Raw genomic sequence first — 12,749 nt, 5'->3', positions numbered from 1 at the left:
GTTCTATTACCGAAAATCAAGATTAATGCAACCCATATAATTGTATATCAACCGTGGGTTAGGAACCCTATACCAATAGCGAAGAACAAATGACGACATAGTTTTTTTCCCAGTCTTCTGAGGGCCGGAGTAGTTATCAACGTCAGATCTTTTTAAGGCCCCTTTTGCTGTTGGTTTTTCTTATGTGATAAGTGAGAGACAAGAAGCAACGGAATATATTATCTCTTTTATGACTATGACAAAGGGTAGTAACGATCACTGCCCTTTGTCATAGTCATAAAAGAGATTATATATATATATATATATTGTCGTTACGCAAAATAACGTTACATTATTCTAAATGTATCGATAATTGATTCCCATTTTTGGTCCTGTATAATACACTGCATAAAAGGATTATAATTAGTATAGACGTGCCTTTGAGTGTAAAACACTTCGTGACCCTAACTGGGTCATTTTTAGCGAATTTTCATTTTACAGATGGCAAAAAAATAATTGACAGAAGAAATAAAGTCAAGTATTTTTTTGCCATCTGTAAAATGAAAATTCGCTAAAAATGACCCAGTTAGGGTCACGAAGTGTTTTACACTCAAAGGCACGTCTATACTAATTATAATCCTTTTATGCAATGTATTATACAGGACCAAAAATGAGAATCAATTATCGATACATTTAGAATAATGTAACGATATTTTGCGTAACGACAATATAGGCAATAGTGACACAAAAAAAAGTAGCATGGCCATTTTGACTATCCTACGATGGTCTTCACCAAAAAACTATTTGTGTATCCAATAATATTCATATAATAATAAGTAATATAGAAAATATTACCATTGTATTTTAATAGTCAAGGAAATTTTGAGTTGTTTTCATTAGATCACGAAAATACAACAAATAAGAATTATTGATTTATCAGTTCCGTATTCTCGTCTTACGTTGAAACATCTATAGCATAGCTCAATGCAAGAAATGTGTTTGCGCTAAGATTAGAGGTTTAGCTGCCATATCATTCATACTTATTCAATACACGACTGTCAATATCGATCGAATTTTATTTTCCTCCAATTTATTTCCGTGCGTATGACCGCTGCAATCGAATTTTAATGTGTCCACATAGCACTCCAGAAAAGTGACTTGAAAGAAGTAGCGACACTTTCGATACCAACTTAGGCTTAACTTTTCTAAACTATTTAATGTGTTACACCGAGTTGAATCTGATAACTATTATCAAGATTATTACCCCCCATTATATTTTTCGCTCTTTTTTATCGCACTTGCACGTATAGCCCGCAAGCACCTTAGAATTTTTATCATTTCTGCACATATAATGGTAGTTTTGATTCTCGTGTACACTTCATATCTTACTAGACTAGATCACGCTAGAATTTGCACAATAGCCTCATCAAGTACGACGCTTAAACTAGTAACATGTAAAATCATCACGAATACTGAGACTAATCTTACATACTCCAGGAAGAATAATAAGCTATAGTCTTTTTTCAACTCAAAGTAATTCCTCAGCTATGCGCTTTCACCACTTCTAAAAATAACTGATGAGTTCAAAGACTTTCAATGAAAAAGTGCCTTCAAGCACGCCATGATTACCAAGACATGGTAGTTATTATATATTCATTTGAACCTAGCGGAATAGCTAGGACACAAGTATTTTGATTATTATATTCTGTTCGTCTTAAAGATAATGCAATTAACTATTTTTAGCATGCCATATGAAAAGATTCTGTCGTAAATCTTGCTACATTATGTATATGTCGTAGGCCAGAGTGGCATTATTTATTAAAAAAGCGCGTAACGTTTTGTTATATCAGCGAACGTAACAGTAAATATAAATCGATCAAGAGTATGGGTAATGTAGGGCGAAGAAGCAGCTCCTATTAGAATCCAAATTAGAACAAGATAGCAATGAAGAAATTTAATGTACAAAAAAAAAATGACAACTTTTACTCTATCATGCGTATCTTCTTTGAATGTGAGGGAGCTCCTATCATAAACAATAGGCATATTGCATGAATTGATAGTCTAAGTAGATACTTAATATCATTCTTAATATTGAAATTCACTAGCATCATATAATTGTTACTGTTCCTTATGTATTACTTATTAAAAAAAATTAACACCGTATCAGCCACTCACGGAAATATTTCATCATATTTAACTGATCTCTGGAAACATCACACCTTCGCGCTACAATCTTGGACGAAGAACTTGGCAACTCATTTCAGCGAAATAGAACACGGATAGCAATCATGCTTTGGTAGGACCAAAGTGTAGCTAGTTTATCAATATTCGGTATAACATCCATTTTAGATATACCTTTATTATATTTTTCTAGATTATTGATATAAATTAAATAATACAGTGTACTGTATTGACTTGGGCATATCTTTTTCGTGGTTCTTTTAACACACGGTTGTGCTCCATAACATAAAGGAAGGTCTACCTTCCATTTACAAAATTTGGTAATATGCTCCTATGTGCGCTTTTCGTTAGACAAGCACTGCTCTATGACCTAAGAACTAATTATAAGTGTACTCTTGTTGCGCTATCGAGCTGAAAATACTACAATCTCAACTTATCCCATATCGAAGATGAAGAGCTCAATTACCGATATGCTAAGAAATGCAACGAGAATCACGAACACATTTTAAGCTCTGACTGAAATAATTGTACACACAAGCACGCGTATACATACTGCCTTAGGGTGATTAACGTATATTTTACAAATAGATCGTCTTACACAGACATATATACTGACAACTTAACTTCGTACAGGATACGGTACCTAAAGTGGAACAAACTTTGGTGGGCTGTTTGTTATAACGAGTGTCTGTCCATACACTCGGTTATATTACTAGAGGAAACTCTGTTCTTTCTAAATGAAACAACTAACTCCTCGTTATAGAAAACAATGCGTCGTTCTTACAGTTTGAGCGCAAATAAACTATTATTCAATGTTTTTTCCCCGCGTAAACCTCTGACAGTATGTATCTAAAGTTTCATTTTTTTCCGAAATCAATGATTTACGTTATTGCCAGTTTAATCCAACTGCTAAAAAATCCGAAGACGATTTCCACGAGGAAAATTAGAACATAGGCTTTAGATTTAAAATTCATTTAAATGGCTTGAGGGCCATTTTTGATGCACCTATATTTTTAATGCAAATATTAACGGTCGCTTTAATAAGGAAAATATGAGTTGCTCAGTCCAAGATAAACTCCAACGGTGAGTATTCTTCAGATCTTCTGCGTTCTTTTTGCGCTTTTTAAGATTCCTGATTTTTTTCAAGCCTTTGCATTTTTGGGGCTTTTGGCCTGCTATTGACCCAAAATTTAATTCCCCTGAAATTTTTTTGTAACACATTTAGGAGACACTTTATTAAGTGTCTCCTAAATGTGTTACAAAAAAATATTGAGTTCATGCCTATTAGTATCGCTTGACACACGGGTAGTAGGACTAAGTTATTTGAAGATTAAGGGAGGAATATTTTCAAAATAATGAATGGTTGAAGATGCGAAGTGAAGCTGTAATCGTGGTCAATAATGGTTATACTAAATAAACCTGACTCTCAGAGATAGTTCTGACAAATCTAATAATTTTTGTTGTCTTAATTTAGATATGATCTTAGAAACAAAGTGTGAAACAAGGTTCTGACTTAGGTGCTGCACCCTGTAGATGCATCACCTATCCAACTATCCTCTGTTTCAATATATACATAATTTTTTTATAACTAGTAGAGGTATTTTCAAATAATTCAGAAGGCAGCCAGACACGTTATCGCAATAAAGCATACTATCATTTATGTATATGATTTCATTTTCCAATTCTTAGTAACACATCACGCACCAGTACATTTGAATATTATTAGCTCTGACCAATAAAGTACCGTTTTAGCTACCGCACAATCGTACTGGTTTATCACTAATGGTATCGCAAAAATATCTTTTAAACTATCAAACATAATATCCATTCTCGGAACAACCGCGGTGATAGATTGACGCCTATCAAGCACTTGTTTTTGTTAATTTCTGATTGCACGAGATTGGTTAGAGATGGCTACTTATTATCAATCAACTATTTTCTACACTTGCATTCTTTGCGATTTACATTTACGCGAAACTAGTTCGTCCAACACATCTTGAATACTGAAATACAGTTCTACGTCTATTTTTCAGTTAACTCATTCAAGACTGTTTGATCCCCTTTTTCGTAATGAAAAATTTCGTACTTGTAATAAGTTAAGTACTAGAAAGGATAATATACTAATACGAATATATTATCTGTGACCAGCTGTCCATTCTTCGATACTATCTACAGAGGCCAATAAATCAAGAAGAGCATCGGCCAATTTGTAGACGAGTGCTCGGTTGAATCTTTCTTGACTGAGAGCTTCCAGCACACCATCAATCAGTTGGTCTATTACGGGAAGATATGCCAACGCCCAGGGGGGCATAAGTGAGCGCAATGCCTGACGAGCCTCATCTTGAGAACGTTCGACAGGTGATATATCACCGCCTGCTAAATAAGAGACCATGTACAGGTAAGAGAGACTCATTATTTTGGAATGTGATGCAACAACTAGATTTCAATGGACAGTTTAAGTTATCCGCATTGGTAGCCATCGGATTGAAAAATGTTTGTTTAAAAGTTCAAAAATTATTACATACAAGTGCATTATATATATAAAACGTTATAGAACTTAGATTGAAGTGTATGCCTAATGTATGAAATGCTAAATTAAATAAGCTGAAAAATATATTGAAGTAATAAAAAGTACTAGCACCTTGAGCTAAACCACTGATGACAAGGTGTAGCTTATGCAGCATTGTGGCACAATTATGGGGCGCAAATGTTTCTTCAAGTTTATCGGACAGCCACTCCTCCGCTAGAGACCCTATCAAACCTTGCAAACGGGATAAAAGAACAGGTACCCGCGATGCACCATGTCCGCTTCCTGTATGCAAAGAGCCATATACAAGGTAAGTTGGGCGGTATAGTGGTCTTATTGTGACTTTGAATTTGGCCACATATACACACTGTGGAAAAATATTAACCCTTTTAAAAGCCCAAACTGGAGTAAAGATTTATCCTACCTTTTTAAATTTTATTATTTTATTTTATTATATTTTTATTTTTATGATTATATTATAAAATTATTTTAATTTTACTGAACTGCGACCTAAATTAAACATGCGCCATTTTGATCGATTACCTTTACCCTTTTACCTGTTGTAGACCCATCACTGTAGAACTTACGTGACCTCTACGCAAAAAATTCTGACAAGTAATTTTTGCATCCCTCCACTGAAAACGAATTAACGTGATTAAAGAGCTCCACAGAGACCGAAACAGGTGATAGCCTCTTGATTTAAGATTCGGGCTATCTGGCGGATACACTAAAATTTCCCATCTAGAATTTCTTCATTTTTGCTGGGAGGCTAAAAATGTATGCGGTCTAGCGTTGCCACGGTGGAAGACAATGCCTTTCCTGTCCACTATTTCTGGTCGATTTTTTTAATCGCTTGTTGTAATCTTATTAGTTATTGACAGTAGAGGTCCGAGTTAATAGTTTTATTAGGCGGCAGCAATTCATAATGCATGATTCTTTTCCAACCTCACCGAACACATAGCACCATTTTAGTCAAGGCTCCGCTACAGATTGGAGCACTTTTTTTTTGCATATTATTGTCGTATTTAATCCACTTTCCATCACACGTGATCAAGCGCTTTAAAAATAACTCGATTTTGTTGTGTTTTTGTTCGGTTTCGCTGATGAAAGCACGTTTGAATGAAATCTTTTACATTAATTCGTGCGACACTTAACATCGAACTCTTTTTTGTAGTCAGCTTTCTTCAAATGGTTTAATTCTGTTTGGTAGTGGATGTTGAGTTCCTTGGCGATATCATAGCTACTCACAAATCGTTTCTGCTCGACTTTTCGCAATAACGTCACCAACTTTCGCAATTTGTCGACTGCTATGACGGACATTACTCACATCGAAATTTCCAGAACGAAAGTGATAGAATCACCTCTGGACTGTTTCTTCCGACAACGCACCTTGGTCATAAACAGCACACATTTTCTATGAGCCTGGGCAGCATGTATGTCTTTGTCGTAGTAATAGTAGAAACAGTGACTTTTTAAAGAAATTTCCAAGTATCTTCAAGGCTCAAAAAATATATGAAGCATTCCAATAATTTTAGTACATCTAGTACTAGCGAATATCACTTCACAAACATCAACGACGACCGATACTACCTTAGATATGTAACTTTAAAACTTGTTTAGTTACGAAATTATCAATATATTTCGATAACCCCAATATATATATAAACATATATTTATTAATGTTAATCATAATATTCGCGTGTGGCAATTAATTCGTTCACAAAGGATGCAATCTTTGAATTAATGTTACTGTTTATTTCAAGAATAATCGTGTCAATAATCGTAATAGACTAAGAAACATTTATTTTATAGGATCAATTCTATTCCGAAAAAAATTCTGCTTTGTATAAGTGCAACCACTGTTTCGAATCTCACAAGAATTTTCCAAAACTTATGAACAAAATTAACCTTCTAATATGACCGTGATGAGATCAAGCAATGCCCCGATCAATGGATTGCAACGCGGAGACGCAGGTGAAGTTGTTCTAGGTCTACCAAGTGATTCAGCACCGCTTACAGACGATGGTCCTTGGCGACCCTGGCTGAACGTCAAGCGAAGCTGTAACTGATCTGATAATTGCTGAAGTCCTCCTGGTAAGAGTGACTGGAGGCCATCGACTGCAGTGGTAGCATTATGGCAAGTATCCGTCAACTGAGATCCCTCATCAAATTCAGATCTAGTTGCCGCCTGCGGAAAAATTGGTGTCATTGGACTGACTCCCCCGCAGTGAACTGGCGAAAATTCCGGAGAGGACGCCAAATCGAAGCTGTAGTAAACAATATAAATAGTGGTCAAGTTCAAAGCTACACCTTATACAACTATACCTCTTATTTATAATTACAGATAGCCTTGAACATACATTTATATTCATACCTTTTTACATTTATAGGATTATTATATTTCATTTTTTAGGTCAAAACGTTTCAAAACAAAAAATCGTTCACAAAATTGCGGACAATGAAGACCATGAGTGGTCGTCTACTTTGGCAACTGGTAGCCCAAATAACTACCTTAGGTTGAAGCACAATTATGGACCGGGGGAGACAACCTCCTTCTAGAGCCAAATATGAAAAATAAAAAATAAAAACATCACGGTACGGCAAAGTGACAAAATCTGTTTCAAGTGTGGGTTACATTTTTACTTTTATTTCATACTGATTCATGATATCCTACCTGTCTATATAGTTCAGCACGGCTTGTCTTAACCGACGACTGCTAGTATCACGGTCGTATTTAAATTCCACAAAGCTACTAGGTGGCGGTTGGTGCTGTACTGGCTGCTGTTCCCAGATATTGCTACGATAAATGGCATTCGCTACATGAGGATCATCATTAATTTCTTTGTTGAGGGAAACATTCCCTGGAAGGGCCGTTTTAATCAGATCTAGGGCTCCGCGAACGCCTTCTGCGAGCATATGGTCAATTCGTAGCAAACTGCTTGTTGCCGTTGCCAAGCCCCCAGTAAAATAGTTGTCCGGCTCACCTAATACTCCCATAAATAGCTGGAACTGAACCGTGCGTACCACTTCAGGTATACCTGACAACTAAACGCACCGGATAAATAATAAACAATACGCACCAACATTACTCGCAAATTAAAAATAAGTCGAAACGGATGCCTCCTAATTAGGTCCAGCTCATATTATTGGGCAAACGCATTAACATTACTACTATCTCTTTTTTCTTGCTTCGTGTTTCGTATCACTAGTTTCATATAAAATATTTGGCTCGTAAAAAATATATTTGTTTGGTATACTGCAAAGACATTATTTGCTCTTTACCTAAATATTTTGTATACCTGTATAAGATAATTTTGGAGGTATATTTTTCGATTTATAACATTCTTTTTATCGTTCACGAACGGGTTCGCCAGCCACCTTGAAGGGCCCTTAACTCCTCTAAGTGACAGGTCGAATCTGCCCAGCTTTCTAAGGGATGTCTGCAAATTGATGAATTCATTGAAGCGACGTCTGGTTCGGTATAATGGGCCTCCCATCTGAGATTGATATTCGATACAGTATACTGTATATACACCCTTGTTAAGCTCACTACGCGACTCCGTCTTAGTAATGCGCACCTGAAACAGTACGCCATTTCACTACATCTACTGAATATTTTGCTTTAGAAGAAGTCAGGGATTCCCTATGTAATAATGCTATAATATTATTATGGAAGGCTCAAATTTACACTCATTAATTAATTCAATTTAATTAACTCAAATAAACACTCAAATTTATCTAAAGCAACGTTAATAAAAAAATGCATACCAACTGGCTCTTCTATGTAAATTTAGTATTTACTTTGTGATTCTTCAGCTTATTAACATATTCTGTTCATTTGGATATAGCCTGCTTCAAATGCAAATAAAGGTGCTTTACTTGTGTAACAGTCGTTTCTATGTTACGTAAGGTCAAACAATGTATGTCACATTTTACTAGTATCAATACATTATTGATGCCATTGGAACCATTTAATATTATGTTTGCCATTTAATATTAATAAATTGTTGATTTGTTATTCTTTTCTGACGACATACCTTGTGTACAGCTGAGCCATATGCAAAGTTATCGGCTTCGACCGCGCGTTCGATGTCGACAGAATTGTGACTTCGGAGATGACTGTGTCGTAACGAACTTGTAGCCGGTAGCGAGAAGGAGTGCCGGGTGCTTAGACTAGTTGGTACGATCACGTTAAGAACATCGTTGACTGATGGCTCTTGTACACCTCCAAAACCTTTCGCCTCAACAGCAATGTCGGTAGACGTTGCATCCGGTGAAGATAAGCCAGTCTCTTCTTTTTCACCAATTGAGTTCGGTGTGCACATAGCCACCACAATATAGTAAATTATGCCAGGCTTCGAGATCAAGTCAACCAGCGGAAGTAACACATTTCGGCAGATAATGTGAAGAACCTAAGGTACGAAACAGACAATCGATAATACGGTAAAAGACGCTTAGTGTTTGAGACTTCTTCCGCAAGTTGTTTGCTCCCAGTAAGCCTGCAGTGTTGCGTCAATGTGGTAGGGCTGTTTAATCTATAAGCGAAGTAGTTGGTCAGCGTCGCTCGGGGTCGTGTGAGCGAAACCTATGTAAACATACAGTAGTTTACCATGCTGTATGAACGGAATTCCTATTATCAGTTAACATTGCTATAAGCATGTATCCTATCCATTAAGGTCTGACTGAAGAATAAATCTGATTAATCTCTGAATAAAAGATAGATTTGACTTCCCAATGTACAAAGTTTAAGTTTATTAATTTCATATAATGGTTAAGAGAGTTTGTTAGAAAATTAATGATACATTTTTATTATAAACGACATGGGAAGCTCATGTGTAGGTTCAACCCCCTTCGTGCTTCTGACGTGATATTTAACTAATGGGAATTATTTTTCCCGAGTGAGTATTATCAAATGCTCTAACTATAATGTGCACACCTCCTTTGTGCAAATAATGGTTTAGTTAAGGTCGTTTGGGCATTGATTTGACATACACTTCTTTGAATGTATTATAGTGAAACAAATCAATCAGTTAATGCATTTCTGAGAAGATCATTGAACGCAATCGAGATTCATGCTTAAAATAATGCCTCTATTTTTCGAATATTTGAACGTTTTTGTAATTATATTGGATTGTAATTATGTCGAGTAATTTGGCTAATGCATAGAAATTCGTATAACCAGTGAAATTAGTTTTTTTTAAGATGACAACAGATGTTTTTTATGTGTATAAAATATGCAATGAATACAATATCAAAAAGCAGACAAGAAATTCTTAAGCATTTTGCATAGATGTGAAACACTTTACAAGTAAATGAACCGCCTTAGCGGTGAGAATGTCACCGGGTTCCACAAGCCTGAGAGCAAGAGTGGCTAAGCTTTGTAGGTAAAGCCATTCGCTTCTGCGATCCACAGCAGCTGGGTGATCTGCCCCCAGCGACTCGGAAGATTGCTGACAGCGGGGCAGCTGTTGAATGTGACAACACAATATTTCGAGAGACACCTGAAACAGAAAGCTATCATTTGAAAATTGCATCGATACACGTAAGAACATTAATCGTATGCAACCATTCATCAAAAAAATATGGTATTTGCTTTACCTTTCCTATACATGCCACATAGCGTCGACTGGAATTAATTGTTTGGCGCTATCTTTGAGATATCATTTAAGATTGTAGGTCAAAATATAAAACTAGGACTCACTTACTTGCAAAGCACGTGAGGGGTGAATGAGGGCTAGTTTGTGGGATAGCTCAAGAAATGTGTCCTCGAGAATTCCTTCGATGTGTCGGGGAAACTCTTCAGATTCAGATAAAGGCGAATACCAGGGCAGAATAAAACCCTGAAGAATGCTGTCCACAACGCCAGCCACCTAGATCACCCGTTTGAAAAAAGCACAGTAAATGACTGTTGAGACAAGCCAGTACAAGCCAGTTTATTATGTTCCATTCAAATTTTAACTACTTACCACGTGCCGAAAAATATCTGCCATGAACAATAGGTGGATAGTTTTCAATGTTTAATAAACAGTATTAAATACCGTTCTATTTCCACGGCGCATCGCTTTTTGCAATAACATGTTTATACCGGCAAATATAATAGAGAACGGAGAGTACTTTCAATCGCCCGCATCTTTTATGCCATTTTTTAACCGTTTTGTGGACTACGCGTCAAATTTCTATATTGAGCATGGCGTGATATTCAGTGCTCCATTGCCTTATGAAATGATAGCCTAATATTAGCTAGCGTCAGGTTCGCAACAAGCTAGATTAATATTTAATTTGCTATTAGTATTACGAATAGTTCGTTTTAGCTACGGAAATGCGTAAGCCTACAAAAGATACGAAGCATCCTTAATTGCGCACGCTGAAGCGACTTCATGTGAAATTTGAACTCATAATTGAGAGTTGTTTGTTCGAAATATTCCAAATCAATAGGCTCAATTTCGAAGAGTCACTTTCCCAATACAAAATTCGAGTTCATAAAATAATGCATGTTAAAAGGGTAATTATATAAAATATAACGTACAGAATAAATATCTGCATAAAGAAGTCTTGTTTACATAACCCTAATGATTTCTTTACAGAATTTCGTTTGAGTAGCTTTCATCTGAATTTTTTTTAATAAAACAGTGTAAATACATAGTTTGTAAGCGGCGGGCTTCATTTAGGTATTCGAAACATTTTTACAGTGAATCTAGTAATAGTGAACAGCATTATATCGGAACTATGTATCAACTAGATTTCAATCTGGAAAGCGTTGTAAATGTGGCACAAATTGAATAGCTAATAAACGCCTCCTCTCCAGTCCTGCTAATTGTAAAACATAGTTTTTATTAGTGGTAAATAAAAATGTAGTTACATTAGTGAACTATTATATAAAAGAGTATATGTATATATATGTATATTATAAGTTCACCTCTGAATGAAGCTCAGGCGTAAGAAGCGGCATATGCGGCTCGGCATTATGGTACGCACTTGCGACGGGACAAAGCTCGGCTCGCGAAAACGATTCATTGGTACCGCGAAATCGTGCAGCTCGCAGAAGGCGGGTGACGGCCCACGTTAGCCGGGCACGGGGGGGCCGTACAGCTAGACGACGTGCCAGTACGTAGCATGCTAAGCCCACACACGCCCCGCACGCAAACGGCACGAGTCGGTGCATTACATATAGTGGCACTAAACACCCCAATAGCTCCATGGCAATTAGAGTTCCTGACACCTTGCCAACAGGTCGTCGAATGGAAGTAACAGCAGCAGGTGTTGCGCGGCTTATGGAGAAAACCCTGATGCCGGCTGTGGGATTGGAATGAGCTAAAGCTCGCTCCAATCGCTACGTATGGCGCTAATGACAATAACTGAAGTCCTGGCATCGATCCGAACAGTGCTCTTGCCTCTGACTCGTAGAAGGGTATTAAAGTTGAAAAACACCTGCTAAGGTCAACGCGTGCCTTAAGTCAAAACGAGTCCACAATTATCGGTATCACCAGTACACATTTCGTGTCGTCTTTTGTTGAAGAAAAACAGGTTTTTATCGTTCGTTTCAATCCCATGCCGTATCGCAGTCTCTTATCGAAACACAAAATCCCACTGGAAACATCACAATACAATGCTAAACATTAAACGCCCCTGCAAACAGTCATGATGAATATCTAGTTCACCGAGTTTGCCTTCAGCCGAAATGTCAACCGGAAACAATGATCGTTTCTTGTAGTCCGGCCTAATCGTAAAACTTATGGTGTAGTGCAAATAGGAAATTTGACCCTTTTCTAAAGACTCCGTGTTTTTGGTAAATACCCGAAATCTAGCCAAGAGCTCTAAAACTTTTCATGCAAAATCAATCAAATTAATCACTCTTTCGTTTAATTAATTGTGACCACTAATATATTCAAATGTGATAGCTGCTTTCCTAAACACCAGCTGTCGTGTATGCCGCCGTTTTAGCGGCCCGAGTGTTAATGCTTGATGGATATTTGAAAAAGCGCGCGCCCGCACGCAAGATACAAGGTTAGTCCTACAGGTGGTTGGAACAGCAGCTACAAAATGAACAGTTATCATATTCAAT

At 36.9% G+C, this 12,749-nt stretch overlaps 1 protein-coding gene across 3 annotated transcripts; it reads right to left on the bottom strand.

The window, feature by feature from the left end:
• Positions 1-1,037: 1,037 nt before the first annotated feature.
• On the bottom strand, positions 1,038-12,605 carry LOC111261437 (sorting nexin-19). Of its 3 annotated transcripts, none has more exons than XM_022834937.2 (9): positions 11,604-12,605; positions 10,393-10,557; positions 9,994-10,188; positions 8,725-9,099; positions 7,987-8,265; positions 7,362-7,732; positions 6,596-6,954; positions 4,802-4,972; positions 1,038-4,536 (listed from the first exon to the last, which is right to left on the bottom strand). In XM_022834937.2, exons 1-9 carry the CDS (start codon positions 11,883-11,885, stop codon positions 4,295-4,297), a joined length of 2,439 nt encoding a protein of 812 aa, XP_022690672.1. In that variant the 5' UTR covers positions 11,886-12,605; the 3' UTR covers positions 1,038-4,294. The 3 variants fall into 3 exon arrangements, with proteins under 3 accessions (XP_022690672.1, XP_022690674.1, XP_022690675.1); XM_022834939.2 differs by having other exon boundaries at positions 1,038-4,533; XM_022834940.2 differs by lacking the exons at positions 1,038-4,536; positions 4,802-4,972 and adding an exon at positions 5,762-6,076 and having other exon boundaries at positions 11,604-12,603.
• Positions 12,606-12,749: the final 144 nt, after the last annotated feature.

The sequence above is a fragment of the Varroa jacobsoni genome, unplaced genomic scaffold (assembly GCF_002532875.2).
Source record: "Varroa jacobsoni isolate VJ856 unplaced genomic scaffold, vjacob_1.0 scaffold_555, whole genome shotgun sequence".
Classification (NCBI taxonomy): domain Eukaryota; kingdom Metazoa; phylum Arthropoda; class Arachnida; order Mesostigmata; family Varroidae; genus Varroa; species Varroa jacobsoni.
This window is presented reverse-complemented; position numbering and strand designations above follow the sequence as displayed.

What these genes read in the sequence shown, in the direction of transcription:
- LOC111261437 (XM_022834937.2), bottom strand. Translation starts at nt 11,885, where the DNA reads ATGGAGCTATTGGGGTGTTTAGTGCCACTATATGTAATGCACCGACTC. An exon ending in CGCCTGAGCTTCATTCAGAG is followed by an intron (nt 10,558 to 11,603) that starts GTGAACTTATAA and finishes CGGGTGATCTAG; the next exon opens with GTGGCTGGCGTTGTGGACAG. An exon ending in TCCAAAATTATCTTATACAG is followed by an intron (nt 7,733 to 7,986) that starts GTATACAAAATA and finishes CGGTGCGTTTAG; the next exon opens with TTGTCAGGTATACCTGAAGT.